This window comes from Pollicipes pollicipes, unplaced genomic scaffold, assembly GCF_011947565.3.
Source record: "Pollicipes pollicipes isolate AB1234 unplaced genomic scaffold, Ppol_2.1 Scaffold_7261;HRSCAF=8764_pilon_pilon_pilon, whole genome shotgun sequence".
Classification (NCBI taxonomy): domain Eukaryota; kingdom Metazoa; phylum Arthropoda; class Thecostraca; order Pollicipedomorpha; family Pollicipedidae; genus Pollicipes; species Pollicipes pollicipes.
The window spans coordinates 33,295,783-33,312,640 of record NW_023597054.1 but is presented as its reverse complement, the minus strand read 5'-3'; the positions used below and the strand labels follow the sequence as shown (position 1 = coordinate 33,312,640).

Genomic DNA, 16,858 nt, shown 5'->3' with positions numbered 1-16,858 from the left:
GTCTGTACCATGTGTCTACTGTGTCGTCTGTACCATGTGTCTGCTGTGTCGTCTGCGCCGTATGTCTGCTGTGTCGTCTGTACCATGTGTCTGCTGTGTCGTCTGTCCCGTGTATATGCTGTGTCGTCTGTGCCATATGTCTGCTGTGTTGTCTGTGCCATGTTTGCCATGTTTCTGTTGTGTTGTCTGCACCATGTGTCTGCTGTGACGTTTGTACCGTGTGTCTGCCGCGTCGTCTGTACCATGTGTCTGCTGTGTCGTATGTGCCATGTGACTGCTGTGTCGTCCGTGCAATGTGTCTGCTGTGTCGCCTGTCCCCCGTGTCTGCCGTGTCTCCTGTACCATGTGTCTGCCGTGTCGTCTGTGCCATGTGACTGCTGTGACTGCTGTGTCGTCTGTGCCATGTGTCTGCTGCGTCGTCTGTACCACGTGTCTGCTGTGCCGTCTGCGCCATGTGTCTACTATGTCGTTTATGTCATGCCTGCGTTATGTGTCAGCTGCGTCGTCTCTGCCGTGTGTCTGCTGTGTTGTCTGTGCTATGTGTCTGCTGTGTCGTCTGTGCCGTGTCTTTGCCTTGTGTCTGTTGTGTTCTCTGCACCATGTGTCTGCTGTGTGTGGGGGGGGGGAGGGTGGTTGCGCGCGCGCGCTCCGTGGTCTGCGGCTGTCGGTCTGTACCGCCTCGGTGACAGTGCGCGTGACGTCATCATCTGCCACCGTCCGGCAGCTGGCGGCGCTGGCGGTGCAGCTGACGCCGGATGTTTGGCCAGACGTGGTGCCCGACCTGACGCACACCTGCCAGGCGCTGGGCGACGCCCACCTGGGCGCGCGCGTCCTGCTCAGCGTGCTCACCGAGCTGCCGAACGAGGTAGGGGTCGGCCTCTCCGCCCCGCCTCGCCCGTGACCCACGCTGAGTGAATCCGACCTTCCCTCGGCGCGGGGTCAGGACCCCGGTGGGCCAGAGCAGAAGAGGTGACGTTTTGTCGGCTGCGACCGGATCACACCTGAGAGGTCCATGACCCATGCCGCTTGGGACATGCTGCGACCTGTGCTGACGATATGGAGCGAGAGTGACGACGCAGTGCGCTGCGTACAGAGCGCGGCGGCTGTGGTTTTACTGAGATTTCCTATCGCGGGCTATTGCTCAGTGGACAGCTCAGCGTCGCTGTGACCTTGAGACTGACCTCTCTGTTGTGTGTGCGACGTACATAGTTTGGCGTTGCTGGCGGCGGCGGGGGAGGGGGGGGGGGGACGGGTGCGGAGTGGCGGGTCGCGTGGTCTGATGAGGTGGGGGCGGTGGGAAGACGTCAGTTTTGATCACACAACGCTTGGGGGGGGGGGGGGGGGCGCAAACAGAGGGTGCTGGATGTGCGCCCACGCCCCGCCGTAGGCGTCCAGACGGCAGGCGCGATGGACTTTGGGGCCGGTGAATCACTTGGCTGGCTGTCGCCTCGTCACCAGCCCTGCCGTCATGCTTTGCTCACTCCCGTATGGTGTGCAAGCACAGTGGGGCTTCGTCGCGAGACACGGCTCCCTACTTATAAGGCTGCTGGCTCCCAGTAGGCTGGCCCGGCCCGGTGGAGCTCGCCTGGCTCCGGGTCCTAGCCCGGTCCGGTGGAGCTCGGCCTGGCTCCCGGTCCTAGCCCGGTCCGGTGGAGCTCGGCCCGGCTCCGGGTCCTGGCCCGGTCCGGTGGAGCTCGGCCCGGCTCCCGGTCCTAGCCCGGTCGGGTGGAGCTCGGCCCGGCTCCGGGTCCTGGCCCGGTCCGGCCTAGCTCGGCCCGGCTCCCGGTCCTAGTCCGGTCGGGTGGAGCTCGCCCGGCTCCCGGTCCTGGCCCGTCACCGCTGTCATTTCTGTCATATGCTGCCGGGCCGCGGGTGGCCTCATTACCGAGCCCGGCGAACGGCACGCGGCCCTCTGGATATGATGACACATCCGCCGATCCCAGTGGGCCTCCCGGGGGCGATAGCACTGCGGAGCCAGCAACGAAACATGACTGCCTTAGAGTGGCTCACATATGTACACTTGACTGCCCTCATCAGCGTATTCGAGTCTTTTCTGTGCCGCTGGCGGACTTTGTTTGTTTTTTTAATGGTGCTTTGTAATGTGCTACATTGTACTTGTGTAGTGCAATTGATTTGGCAAAAGCCCATTTTAATATTTACCAGGTTGTGTTACTTTTCAGCTTAACAAATGCCACATCAGTACAACAAAGCGAGCGGTGGTAAAAGAAAGCTTAAAGAAACACATTCCGCACGGTAAGCATCTTCTGTGATTTTTGTGCTGAATTGGAGCAGCCCGGCCCGGAGAGTCATACCTCCAAGGCAAAGGTCATCGGAGCCCTGCAATCGTGTCAGAATTGCAGTCTCAGTCGAGGTTATGTTCTGATGACACCGGTGATGTCGCGAACGCCGACTCCAAGCTTATGCCGTGAACTCTAACCTCGAACGCCGAACCTGTATCGTATCGGCCGTATTGCGGGGGGGAGGGGGCTGTAGCTGACCCATCTGTGGCGCTGCTCCAGTGCTGGACCTGGTGCTGAATCTGCTGAAGCAGGGGCCCAGTGAGCAAGTGGCCAGCCGCTGCATGGAGCTGCTGGCCTCCTGGGTGGAGCTGGAGGTGCTCGGCTCCGACCTGCTGCCCATTCTGGACCTGGTGCTGGTGCCGTTTGTCGCCTCGCCGGCTCTGGTCAGTTGGCCAGCCGTCCGACCACCGTTTCCGCGTCGGGACTAGCAGCGGTCTAGTTCCGGGCCACGTAGGGCGCCTCATGCTCACACTGGAAAGTTGTGGGATCCGAATTGGCGTCGTTTCCTTATTGGCTTTTCATGGAGAACGTGTTTACTAACGTTTGGTTTTATTTTGAAGCTGTGACTGTTGTAACTTTGTGCTTGGTTACATAACCAATTTTGGAAATGAAAGATTGGCTGATTATGTCATCGGTGACGGCGCAGCCCAAAGTTCCAGGATCGCCCGAAATGTAATCAACTGATTAGTACTTGTGGCTAAAGGCGCATTTAAAAATGGCTGATAGTTTTATTCGCTTTTTGTGTAAAGCATCATAAGTTATACTGGCACCTAACGCTGCTGATAGCTACTAGCATTTATTGCTGCTGATAGCTACTAACTGCACCCACGCGTCTTCAGCATTCGTAGCAAAGGCACTGTGCAGTCTGGTTAGTGGGGGCGCCGTGCAGTCTGGCTAGCAAGGGCGCCGTGCAGTCTGGCTAGCAAAGGCGCTGTGCAGTCTGGTTAGCAAGGGCGCCGTGCAGTCTGGTGCGGCGGGCCAGCTGCGCGTCTGTGGCCGATCCGCCCTGTCCGGACGTGCGGCGCCGGTGCTGGGCGCCGCCGCTCCCCCGTCGGTATGTCCTGACGCCGCGCCTGTGGCCGAGCCGCGTTGTCCGGACGTGCGGCGCCGGTGCTGGGCGCCGCCGCTCCCCCGTCGGTATGTCCTGACGCCGCGCCTGTGGCCGAGCCGCCCTGTTCGGACGTGCGGCGCCGGTGCTGGGCGCCGCCGCTCTCCCCTGTCGGCGTGTCCTGACGCCTCGCCTGTGCCGCCAGATCAGCGTCACGTTGGACATGATGGACAGGGTGGTGACTAGTCCTTTCAACTACAACTACCCCAGCACAGTGATGCAGCTGGCCAGCCGTGTGCTCACGTTGGCGCCGTTCATCAAACAGTTCGTCAGTGAAAAGGAGCCCGTACGTTGTTGACTCGCCGCGGCGAGAGCTGCGACCCTCAGGGACATGCCGACTGTCTTTGATGTCACAGTAAGCCTTGTCTATAATATGCAAATGCTTCACTTGCTTGCCTGCGTATTGGTCACCGGTGAATCTTCAAATCGTCGCGTCATTGATGAATCGATGGCACTGGGACCGTTGCACTCAAGTCGTCATGTCATGTATGCTGCTTAATCTGCCGTGGTTTATTATAGTGCGTGTTTCTCTACCACCGAAAAACGCTCAATGCGACAAGCTTTCCTTCACTCACCTTTTCCAGAGAAAATGTCGCAATCTGGCTATCTGGTTACTGAGTTAACTGAGCTGGTCGCTGAGTGAGAGCGGGCCGTTGGCGTTCCTGGAACACCAGTACGCGACCACGCTGTGTGTCGAGGGTCCGTCCCGCTGTGGCCCGCCGATGCCGACACAGCTGCTCGCCGCTGCCGCCAGGAGTCTCTGGTGGCGCTCGGCAACGTGTTCACTTCGCTGGTGGCGTCTCACTCGCGCACGTTCGTGTCTGCGCTGGCCGGGCCCAGCGGCGAGCAGGCGGAGATGGCCCGCCGCACTGTCGCCGCCATCCTCGAGCTGGCCTCCGTGCCTGGCCGCTATCCCACCGACGAGACCGTCTCCGAGCTCACGTTTGGCGTCTGGTACACGCTGCAGGTACGGTACCAGAGCCTGGGCACGGTACACCAGAGCCTGGACACGGTAACCAGAGCCTGGACACGGTACACAGAGCCTGGGTACGGTACTAGAGTGGGCACGGTACACCAGAGCCCGGGCACGGTACACCAGAGCCCGGGCACGGTACACCAGAGCCTGGACACGGTACACCAGAGCCCGGGCACGGTACACCAGAGCCCGGGCACGGTACACCAGAGCCCGGGCACGGTACACCAGAGCCCGGGCACGGTACACCAGAGCCTGGACACGGTACACCAGAGCCTGGGTACGGTACACTAGAGCTTGGGCACGGTACACGCTGTAGATACGGTACACCAGCTCCTGAGCACGGTACACGCCGCAGGTACAGCCGCAGGCACGTTACACCACACGCTGTAGATACGGTACACCAGCGCCTGAGCACGGTACACGCCGCAGTACGCCGCAGGCACGTTATTCAACCACACGCTGTAGATACGGTACACCACACAACAGCGCCTGGCACGGTACAAACGCTGCAGGTACAGCCGCAGGCACGTTACACCACACGCTGTAGATACGGTACACCAGCGCCTGAGCACGGTACACGCTGCAGGTACAGCCGCAGGCACGTTACACCTCACGCTGTAGATACGGTACACCAGCGCCTGAGCACGGTACCCGCTGCAGGTACAGCCGCAGGCACGTTACACCTCACGCTGTATATATCGGTACACACCAGCGCCTGACACGGTACCCGCTGCAGGTACAGCCGCAGGCACGTTACACCACATGCTGCGGTGTTGTCGGCACACCGACCGAGTGCCGCTGCCATCTGTCGGGCAAGGTTAGCCGTTGATGTGCGCCGACGGTACGCATCGGAACACAGCGTTCGGTGTCTGGCCGGGCTGGAGTCGACTGTCGACGAGCGCTCCTGCCGTCTGTACGGCTGCGGACGTCCGCTGAGTGTGCGAGGGGCATGTGGGGGGCCCGCCCGGCAGTGACCGGTCGCCGCCTACACCACAGGACGACATCCTGGCGTCAGACGAGCACCAGGCCATGCTGACCGAGCAGCTGCACCCCGTCTACAGCTCGCTGCTCAACGTGATGGTGCAGAAGTCGATGCTGCCCAGGGACCCGGGCGAGTACAGCTCGGACGAGGCCGAAGCATTCCGCCGCTACCGCCAGGATATCCTCGACTTTTATGTGAGTGCGGCGGACGCCGGCGAGAAAGGGGCCGCGAGCGAACCTTTGTCCACTGTGGTGCGCTCTGCGTGGACTGCAGAGACTTGTGTTGGCCGTATGTGGGTCCGAGTTAGAGACCTGTATCGACTGCGGCGGACTCGTGTCGGCTGACGTTTGTCCGTGTCGCCTGCGGCAAACTGGTATCGCCTATGTGGGGCAGGCAAGAAGGACTAGGCACTGCGCGTGAACATCGTGTAGTCTCATCTTAGCATGTGGAGGCAAAGTTCTTGCCATTTAATCCGCTCCACACTATTCAGAGACTTGTGCTTCCGCTGCGGCTTCGGGGATCAGCAGTTTGTGGTTTTACATTAGGCAGCGTCCCCGCGTATGCCCAATGTGGAGCTGTTTGCCGTGTGTCGCGCCGCTGGCTGTTACCGGCGCCCCGTAGATGACAGTCGTGCTTCACCGTGCTGTCGGTCGGCCCTTGCAGACGTACACCCAGTCGCTGCTGGGCGACTACATCCTCAACTCGTTCATCATCTACCTGCACGGCGCCATGCAGGCTGTGCGGGAGGACCCGGGCGCCTGGCCGGCGCTGGAGTCGGTGCTGCACGGGCTGACGGGTGCGTCGAACGGCCGGACGGTCCGCCTGTCTGCGGTGGTAGTCAATTGCGCCTGGACATCGCTTCCGTTATGATATGCTTTGTTTTTGTGTGCTTTTTATCAGGATGCGTCGCATATGGGCTTGTGGTGTATAGCCTTTTCCTTGGCGCATTGTTATATTGATAAATTGTAGGAAGGTTGATGTGTAGTTTGTATCGCACCACGTGTGTGGCCGGTGTTACCGACCCGTTCAGATGTGTGCCGTCACCCGTTGGTGCTCATGATCTGCAGGGCTGGGTGAGTCGTGTGATGGCCCTGCTGTGTCCACCCTGTGAGTGACGTGGTTCGCAGTGCAGGGCTGGGTTAGTTGTGGGATAGCCCCGCCTTGTCCGAACTGTGAGTCACATGGTTCGCCGTGTAGGGCTGGGTTAGTAGTGTGATAGCCCCTTTTTGTCCGGCTTGTGAATCATGCGGTTGGCCGTGTAGGGCTGGGTTAGTTGTGTGATAGCCCCGCCTTGTCCGGTTTGTGAATCACCTGGTTGGCCGTGCAGGACTGGGTTAGTTGTGTGATGACCCCGCCTCGTCCGGCTTGCGAGTGACGTGGTTGGCCGTGCAGGACTGGGCGAGTCCTGCGACGACGACCTGTCGGTGGCGGACAGCATGCGGACCGTGCTGCTCACCCTGCCCGAGATACCCTACAGCAACAACAAGAAACTCATGTCGGCGGCGCTCAAGCTGATCGGTACGTACGCAGCGTGGGATGTCGGCACTGACGTCGGCGCCACTGCTCTCCGGCGGTGACCACTCGGTCAGGATGCAGGGTACACTGGATAGCTGGACTAGGTCATCGGTCACACATCGGCGAAGGCCCGGTGACGGGTGCCACTGTGCACACCCACACGGAGCTGACACCATTGGGCCTCGGTGCCGCACAGCCAGCTGCCAGGCGTCAGTTTACTGTACCCTTGATGGATTGCGCAGTCCGCCGTACCAAGTGAACGATAAAACTACGAACAATTTACCACGCACATTAGGCCTTTAAAGGCGTTCACTGTTTCCCGTTAGTTATGCTAAAGTGTCTACGCTTTGGTGTGGTGCAAGCTTGTTTTAGTTTCAGCTGGCACTGTTGATTTATAAACGCCTCCCAGTGTGCTTCTGTACCGATTTCTTTTAGTCTCGATTGGTATTACGCACGTCTTACCAGCCTTGGATGTGACATATGGCATATGTATGATCTGGGATAGGAACCTGTTCAGCTCTCCTCTGGCAGTGGTCGGTGCTGTGATTGTTGCCGCGGCGCTCGGCTCGTACCGGACTTGGGGCCAGGTCTGCCGAGATGGCCAGGGGCCCGCAGTGCCTAACAGGGGGTCCTGTGTCAGCAAGGGGCCTCGCATCGGCCAGGAGAACGTTGGCTCAACAGGCATGGGGACGGAATCTTAGAGGACAGAGGGCCTCTTACGTTGGTCGGGGACCTCTGGCAATGAAAGAAAATACCAGAACTTATGAGCGTTCATAATGAGACAGTGGAACGGCCCTGTGTCGGTCAGTATCCCGAGTGCCGAACGTTGAGCCCTACAACTCAGTTTCAGCTTGGGCCCATTAAGCCAGATTAGTCTTACGTGCCAATCATCGGACTACCTGCGACGATCAGGGATATCGTTGTGTCAAGGACTGCGCGTTCAGAAGGCCTTCCGCATCAGTGAGAAGGCCAAGGTGATTTATCCCTCTAAGGGCCTCCGGATCGACGAGAGAATTCCGCCCCGTGTCGTCAGAATGGCGACCGGAGGACGCCCCGCGATGGGACGGAATGGCCCTTCAGCCCTTGACCGGAAACAAGAATGCGCCTCTCCTAGTGTTAGACTCAAGGGGCCCCTTGCCCGAAAAGCGGTAAGAGGTCCCATGATTGTTGAACAGATAGGGTCGAAATGAGTTAAAAATAAACAATTATATTCATTCCATGTTTCCCATAAGGGCGGTCATTCTTTTGCCGAATCTTCAAGTAAATCAAATAGCATCAAAGGGTTTGAGCCTGCGCGCCCGCGATCTCGGGAGCAAGGACAGCAATGGCCGGAATGGCAGTCCCGCAGAACGGCGTTGGCCACCGCCGTCCCCAGCCTAGGCGGCGGCCCGTCCCCAGCGGGGTCCCGGCTCAGCGTGGCAGCTGTGTGGGTTGTGCGTTCTGCGTAGCACCACGGACCTATCATGAGACTGCCCATCGCAAAATTAATGAAATATTGCATTGTCTGCCTCCAGTCCCACGTTCTTGTTTCAGTGGCTGCTGCGACGGGCTATTTGTTCTGCACGCGGTTATGCTGCACCGGGGCACGTGCGCGTTATTTCCACAATCGCGAAATATCGCGTGAGGCAGTCTCACTCTGAGGGTCTCTTTCATTTTCTGTCGCGTTTGCTTGCTTAACTATTCTCTGAAACTTCGCAGTTGTGTTTAGGCGTGAGTCGAACTGGCAAAGTCGCATCTGATCCCGGGACTGCTTCCGTTTTGTCCGGGACTGGATTCGGCTCCACCGGCTGTTTGTGCGAATCCTGTTCGGAATTTATTCACATTTTGCGACAGAATCAAAAATTTTCTATATCTGAACTGTAGTGTTCATATGTCATGCCATTCCCTGCTAAACATCGTTGTGTGCAGTAGTTTGCGCCTGTTCCCTCATACAGGTGCATTATAAAAGCTCTGCATTGTTTCGTAAAAGACAGTCGCCTGACAGGCTGCGATATTCATTGGGGTATAGTTATTTTGCACACGGCGATCTTAAAAGTTCCGAGACAACACTAAAAAGGCAGGAAGTGGATTCGATTTCAATTTGGCCGCCGTCGCCTTCGACGTAGTTACCTCTCGGAGCGTGACACCACTGCCAGCGCTTCTGCCGCGCTTGGAACGCTCGCTGGTGGTCCCGTTCTTGAAGCGCGCCAGGCAGCGTCTGCGGAGCGCACAGTCGCCTGCAGTACACCGGAACTGGTACATCTCATGAACCAATGGAAGCACAGAGGTGTCGTGGGACAGGTGGTTCTTTATGACCACGCTGTCACGTTCGGACTGGTGATAATGAATATTCGCGTTTATTCAGATTCAGAAGCGACTCTACCCAGACAAGGAAATCTGGATCGAGGACAAGTCTGGTAGTGTGCTCCGTATCGCTCTAGTTGAAATCAATGGTATCCGGTGAACTGAATTGCATTTCATTTTCCAAGACTGTGCACCAGGTAGAAGGCTTTAGTCCGAAAAGTTAGGAACGCTGGCAGTTTGGCTGAACTATCTGCTATTGGTCGAGGGGTCTGATTGCATTAACCGTGTGGTTACGTGACCTGTAACAAAGTAAGTATGCCCTCGGCCGGCCCAAGGCTGCATACGGGGTAAAAAATAAAGTACTCTGGTACGAAGATGTGGGGACAATGGGCAGTGAGATGCAAAAATCTGTTTGTGCGTTCTGATCACGTGACATGTGAGGTAAGGAACAGGCTGTCGACCGGCTGGCCAAACACGTGGCGGCACAAGACGTCTCGAGAAGTGGTGCTTTATCCAGTGAACGACAACGATGGAACCGGCGTACATGTGCCTAACCTCGAACTGAAGCCTGGTATGAGTATGCTCTCCATGCGATGAGCCTGAAATCATCATACCGGGCCGCATGTACCGGTATTGACCGCGGCGTCGTGAGCAGAGCAGTGTTGTATGTGCCGCCGACCCGGACTCTGCGTACAGTGGTGCACGGAGATGCAGTGCAGCGCGCGTCGGTATTTGCTGTCCACCACAGAAGGCGTGTGCCAGCGACGCACGACCTCCGTGTGGCCCTCTCGGCATTTTCCGGCTCTGACAGAGTCGGCAGAGGAGCGACGTGTGGTGATCTTGGGTCACTACGTCACGGTCAGCGTTGGTGCACAGGCGGACGCGTCAGGCGGGTCCTTCGAGGGCCCGTGTTGTCCCACGTGGAGGTCCGGTCACAACGCAGATACTGCATGTGCGACAGAATGAGGCAGCGTCAGGTGTTTGAATATCGCAAATCGCGTAAGCTGATTCTTGGCAACGTCGTGCCGGAAAAATATATGGGAGTAGAGGCCAGCCATAAATGACGTCCATGAATAGCGTTACACATTGCTTTGACGCCTTTGACAGAGACTCCCTTTGTTTTGGTTGCGCGCGAGCTACACTGGCGGGACCCCATGGTTACGTTGTTAAAACGTACTTCGAAAATATTTCAAAATGATTTGCAACCACGCCTGAGCGCAACGTTACTACCCCCCCCCCCCCCCCCCCCCGCCCCCCTCTTTGCTAGGCTTCGCTTGCCCTTCATCACCCCTTCTCCTCCCGCTCCATGCGTAACGTAATTTGTAGATGACCTCTTGCCAGTGCGCTTTGAAATGAGTTTATCTGGCATCTATATAATATAGATGTTTTCTCGTGCCGTGAATGTCTATCGAATTCTACGGGACCATCGGGTGCATCCATGCGCGGGACGTGGAATGTCCATGATTTCTTTTGTCCAGCGGACTCTCAAACGACAGCGTTTGGTCCGAACGTGCCCTTCATCCAGGCACAAATTGGGTATTGCACCCAGAAAGCCGGGAATATTGCCCCACCAGAAGCAAGGTGGGGCAAATCGGAACATATTCCTGTGACAAAATATTCAAGGGTATGTATGCGGGCCGGTTCTGGGATTATTGGTAGAGGCGCTGTTTTGAAATGTGTAGGAAATGAGACAGTTGAATCCAGCAGAACGTTTCTGTGCAAACAGCCGCTTCCTCCATCTGATTTATAACTCGGGCGAAGCCGACGAAGCTCCAGTCGTCCCCTTCATATCCACCTCCCACACTCGGCTCTGTCGCCTCTTGTATCCGTGTGTACCGCATGTGCGCGTTTAGCACTGAACGTGCGACCGACGGCGCGTTTATAGCAGTGTCACATGCGCAGACCTTCGCTGTTTTCGGCAACGAAATCAACGCTCGACCATCATACCACCCTCCGGTATATCCCCCACTCCCCATTATCTTCAGCAAACTGGTCTTCAATATTTACGGCTAATGATTATCCGCCCACTCCATACATGATGGCATGACGGCTCATTTCAATCAGTCGCCGTTCATGAATACGGCATCGCAATGGCTATCGATCACTGACGCTGTGTGACGCCAGCTGTGGCGGCTCTGTTGTGACGGCCAGTGCCATCGCCAGCTGACCGCGGTAGCCGGCGGGTTCGTGACGGTGACGAGGCAGCGTCACCATTGCCGAATGTACCGGTCTAACCACAACCTTCGCGACGATTGCCAACATGACGACTGTCCATCCCGCCCACTCGGTGAACTGGCCCTCGCCAACTGTGGCTGCCGAAGTGTCGCCCTCGCCGACTGAGACGGCCGGCGTGACTGTCCGACTGACTGACGGCTGTGACGTCACCATGATCAGTGGTAACCAGGACTGTTCGAGACAGAGCGATATTAGCGCCTTTTTCAGTCAAATTAGGCCCTTCCTCTGGAATTCTAGCAGGCAGGTGTTGGGTTCTATATATTCTTTCACTGAAAAATGCATGCATTATTTATGTAAACGATCGCTTCCTGACAAACAGTGCATATAGCATACGATCACTACCGCCAGGAGCATCAACATCGCCAATATACATAAATCCAGCATCAATAATCCAAAGTATTTTTGAAATAGTGAACCAGCCCACGCAAGCTGGTTAAACTGGAAGCTTTTTTCATAGCCATTATAGTATATAAAACAGCGTATCCCATAAGAAACTCCTCAGTTAACTATTTAAGGTGTCATGTGAATAATTGGATGGAATTTACCAAGTCATTGATGCCTTGTAGTATGTTAAAAGTATAAGTTGTGTTACGCAGGCTGCAAACTGTGCCGCATGCATTTCGTCGAAAGCTGGTGGAGGTTGAGTGAAGGTGACATGCGCAGCGTCATGTGATAACTCATGAGCTCCGTGCTTACCAAAAGCCCACCTCGATCTCACCTGTAGTTTTCCGCGGACGACACCTGCGAACGGTAGCTGCGTGCCGCCTGGGCTGCGCTAACTTCAGTGCAAGCACTTGGTTTCGAGGCGTTTTCTAGATGAGCACTCGCACTCTTCTCAGCAATTCATGCTCCGTGTCAGTTCCCAGCTTGGCATTTCACGCCGCACGTGTGTTGCCCTGCGCACATTTGTTCTGTGACCCTGACGAGGGCGGCGGCATGTCGCCTCGTTTGACGCGTTTGTTCCGCGTCGGAGCGGTGGGCAGCGGCACGCCGCCTCGTTTGACGCGTTTGTTCCGCGTCGGGGCGGCGGGCAGCGGCATGTCGCCTCGTTTGACAACGAGATCGTCTGTTTCTGGCAGACTCGAACAGCCCGTGTCTGGACCTGCACCCGGATTGTCTGGACAAGCTGCTGCCGATGCTGCTGGCCGGCCTGGCGGACGCGGATGTGGCGCTCTACTCCACCATGGCGCTCAAGGACATTTGTCAGGAGGCGCCGCACTCGATGGCGCCGCACGCCGCTCCCGTCCTGGTCGCCTGCAAGGTCAGTCTAGGTCATACCTAGGTCAGGCAGAGAACTGCTTGCATGAAACGTCAATGCATGCCCTTCTATCCGGGCGACTAGTCCGGCGCCAGGTGGTGCCAGCACCCAAGGTCAGTCAAGGTCCTGCTGATCTAAGCGGTCATGACGCGTTCCGCCGATCTGAAATGTCAGTCTAGGACGCGACCTTGCGTGCAAGGTCAGGCTAGGTGTGGTCTGCAAGGTCCTGGCCATTTACGCATGTTGGGCTGATCGAGCTCTAGCTGCTCTGCAGGACCGGTGCAGGTCCAGATCCTGCTGTTTCGGAAGGTGTGCCTGACTGAGGCAGATCGAGTTCCAGTTGGTCTGCAGGACCAGTGCAGGTCCAGATCCTGCTGTTTCGGAAGGTGTGCCTGACTGAGGCAGATCGAGTTCCAGTTGGTCTGCAGGACCAGTGCTGGTCCAGATCCTGCTGTTTCGGAAGGTGTGCCTGACTGAGGCAGACCGAGTTCCAGTTGGTCTGCAGGACCAGTGCAGGTCCAGATTCTGCTGTTTCGGAAGGTGTGCCTGACTGAGGCAGATCGAGTTCCAGTTGGTCTGCGGGACCAGTGCTGGTCCAGATCCTGCTGTTTCGGAAGCTGTGCCTGGCTGAGACAGTAGTACTGTACCGCATGGCCAGATAGCTACATACCAGCTCCGCCTAACGGTGAAAGCCGTCGCAATACATGGTTTGCGGTCAATTAGTAGGTCCATAGGTTGTCAACTGGCGCCAGGTTCCCGCATACATGCGCCCCGCTTTTTGCTGTGGCTGTAGGCTGGGTAATGAGTCATTAGCAGTTGCGTAATGTCCAGCTACAGGGGTGTTTATTGACTTCGTAAGAAATACTGTTATATAACGTCGCGGCAGCCCAGCCAACTGATGAATTTTGCTGCGTTTGTGCGCAAACGACGCATTCGCCATGCATACAAACGGTGTGTTCATATACTGACAAGGCGTTGTGTGACCTGCGCTGTCGTGACATGTGAAGTGTGACTTGTCTCGCCCAACATTATGTAACCTGTCCCGGCAGAAGGTATGTGACGTGTGATCTGTCCTGGCAGGAGGTGTGTGACGTGTGACCTATCCGGCAGGTGTGTGACGTGTGGCCTATCCGGCGGTGGGTGGGTGACGTGTGGCCTATCCCGGCAGTGGGTGGGTGACGTGTGGCCTGTCCCGGCTGGTGTGTGACGTGTCCCGGCAGGTGTGTGACGTGTGACCTGTCCCGGCAGGAGGTGTGTGACGCGTGACCTATCCCGGCAGTGGGTGGGTGACGTGTGGCCTATCCCGGCTGGTGTGTGACGTGTCCCGGCAGGTGTGTGACGCGTGACCTATCCCGGCAGGAGGTGTGTGACATGTGACCTATCCCGGCAGGGGGTGTGTGACATGTGTCCTGTCCCGGCTGGAGGTGTGTGACGTGTGACCTTTTCCTGCAGGATGTTCTGCAGGGCGGCCGGCTGTCGGGTCGGGAGTGTGTGCGTCTGATGTACGTTGTCGGCGCTCTCCTTCGCTTCGTCGCCGACCATCAAGAGCGACTCAAAGGCATGGACGACATCGTTAGGCCATTCGTCCAGGAGTTCAAACAACTGCTGGACGAAAAAAGCTCGGTAAGGCACCAGCCACCGCCGGCTGCCCCGCAGCTGGATATCGTCCACCGACCTTGTGAACCCGCTGTTCTTGTGCGGGGAGCATTTACTGCGTTGTTTGCATCAGGTGAGTCGGACGTCAGATACGGCGGGTCTCTGGAGTGGTAGCGCAGCCGGCAGCTGCCGGCGGTATAGCTGTTACATTCGGCGGGCGGCGCCTGATCCGTCTGTGTGTGGGGCCTGGCGGGAGCACAGCACTGGCGTCATGGACCGCAGTCTGGCCTGCCGGCGGCGCGTACCTCAGCAGACGGCCACCGCGGTCCATCCAGCTGACGGCCCGTCCCCGCCTCCGGCAGCAGAAGGTGGTCAGCAACAAGAGTCTGCTGGTCGTGCGCGTCAATATGTTCGCCTCGCTAGCGTCATCGCTCTGCTTCGAGGAGCCGGAGCAGACGGCTGGCCAGTTTGTGCACCCGCTGCTGCTGCTGCTGCGGGAGACGCTTCCCTCGCTGCTCGTGCTGGCCTCGTGCAGCGCCGAGGACGAGGTCATGGCAGAGGTGAGCACACTGGGCACGCGAGCCTGTGTACGAGAGTCTGTCGCTGTCTGTTGGACGTGGACATGCCCTTAAGAACCAGTCATCATCGATAAGTTTTACACTATTTGCTGTGGATCAGTAGCGTGTGGGGTGCCGTTTCAGCGTTACGTGTTTTTTTGTTTTTGTTTTGTTTTTTGTTTTGTTCTTTTTGTTACGCGCATCTGCGCTGGATTAGGACCCCTGCTGTTTTGTGCTATGGTGTGCAGGTTGAGTTGTTTTCATGGCGTGGTCTTGCTGTAACTGAACATGTCTGTTTGATGTGCCGGAACGGACCTATGACGCCAGAACCTCAGGCCACCGAGAGCTGGGCAGCTCGACAATGTATAGGATGGGTACGCCATTTTTGAAGCTGATCCATGCGCCATTCATCTGACGGCGCGATGATCTGTTCGACACGGCTTCACCGGCCGGGGTAGCTGAGGGTGACGGTGGCCTAACCTGATCTGGCCCTATCCGGCCAGTGCATCTGCCATTTCCTGCAGCGCACCATGGCCAGCCTGGGCGACGGCATGGAGCCGTTCGTCGACCCGGCGCTCACCGTACTCAGCACGCTCTACTCGAAGGAGCCGCACCCGCAGGTCCTCGACCTGGTCCGGCAGGTTAGTGTGGTTACGCCCACTGGCACTTTCCAGCGGTGGGTTATAGCTGTCTGGGGCCTGGGGCATGTGATGGCTGCCTGGGGCCTGAGGCGTGTGACGGCTGGCTGAGGTCTGGGGCGTGTGATGGCTGTCTAGGGCCTGAGGCGTGTGATGGCTGTCTGGGGCCTGGGGCGTGTGATGGCTGTCTAGGGCCTGAGGCGTGTGACAGCCGTCTGGGGCCTGGGGCGTGTGACGGCTGTCTGGGGCCTGGGGTGTGCAATGACTGTCTGGGGCCTGGGCATGTGACGGCTGTCTGGGGCCTGAGGCGTGTGGTGGCTGGCTAAGGTCTGGGGCGTGTGACGGCTGTCTAGGGCCTGAGGCGTGTGATGGCTGTCTAGGGTCTGAGGCGTGTGATGGCTGTCTGGGGCCTGGTATGTGTGACGGCTGTCTATGGCCTATGGTGTGTGACAGCTGTCTGCGGTCTGTGATCGGACTCGTGATTATTCCGTTAATCTGAGCCGGACATTGATGCCAGGCCCGGCCACCCACCTGTGGTAAAAACAGCAACGACCGCATACTGAGAGCAGAGGTTAGCAGGAGTGGGGTGAGAAATCGCAGCTGACCCGTACCACCCCACGTGCGGAGAGCGGTCCGTCTCGGTGGCCAGCGATGCGTCCAGCGATGCATCAGTTGCCCTTTGACCACATATTTGTCTCATCTCGTCTCAGCTTCTGATAGAGGGCTGTGACCTGGTGTATCGGTGACCTGCGGTCCGGCTGATCTCAGATGCTGCTGACGTTCCGGCTGGATGGTCCGCTGGGCCCGGTGATGCAGGCCGTGTTCGGCCAGGTGTGCGCCGGCAGTCTGCGCTACTTCGCCGGCGACCTCGGACGCTTTCCCGAGGCGCTGGTCAAGTTCCTCGAGGTTCTAGCGCAGCTGATGAAGAAGCAGTCGGTGTACATTGCGGGCGTGACCGCTCAGCTGAACGACTTGTTCCTGCTCGGTGCGTGGCGCCGGTATTCACAGCGTGTCGCCGGTCGGCTGTAGAGCCGCTGGCCAGGCGCAACCCTCATGATTGGCCTGTGGGTGGGTGGGAAGCATAATTGGCCTGTGGGTGGGTAGAAAGCACAATTGTGGGTGGGTAGGAAGCCTTATGATTGGACCGTGGGTGCGTAGAAAACGATACTCTATGTACTACGATACTACTAAATGATACTAACGATACTCTACTCTATGACTAAATGACTGTATAACCTCACGACATGACTGCATGTCGTGAGGTTACGATTTTTTTGTAGAACTAGGTAAACTAGGTTTTGTAAACTAGGTATGGCTGTTAGCGTCCATGGAAAGACAAAGTGACGACGCGTCACGTTTAGCGGTTGCAGTCGCTTATGTTCGCTGTCGGTGTGCACTGTGCCCCGTCTG

At 57.6% G+C, this 16,858-nt stretch overlaps 1 protein-coding gene across 1 annotated transcript in view; it reads left to right on the top strand.

Moving 5' to 3' along the window:
- LOC119112988 (importin-13) overlaps window positions 1–16,858 on the top strand; it is a 30,920-nt gene that overhangs the window by 11,535 nt on the left and 2,527 nt on the right. Inside the window, exons 5-17 of the mRNA XM_037237295.1 lie at window positions 725–865; window positions 2,181–2,253; window positions 2,520–2,683; window positions 3,554–3,694; window positions 4,163–4,375; window positions 5,381–5,560; window positions 6,030–6,162; window positions 6,759–6,884; window positions 12,479–12,660; window positions 14,110–14,280; window positions 14,616–14,813; window positions 15,314–15,451; window positions 16,217–16,433. Coding sequence (XP_037093190.1) covers window positions 725–865; window positions 2,181–2,253; window positions 2,520–2,683; window positions 3,554–3,694; window positions 4,163–4,375; window positions 5,381–5,560; window positions 6,030–6,162; window positions 6,759–6,884; window positions 12,479–12,660; window positions 14,110–14,280; window positions 14,616–14,813; window positions 15,314–15,451; window positions 16,217–16,433 — 2,077 coding nt within the window. The remainder of the gene's footprint in view (window positions 1–724; window positions 866–2,180; window positions 2,254–2,519; window positions 2,684–3,553; window positions 3,695–4,162; window positions 4,376–5,380; window positions 5,561–6,029; window positions 6,163–6,758; window positions 6,885–12,478; window positions 12,661–14,109; window positions 14,281–14,615; window positions 14,814–15,313; window positions 15,452–16,216; window positions 16,434–16,858) is intronic.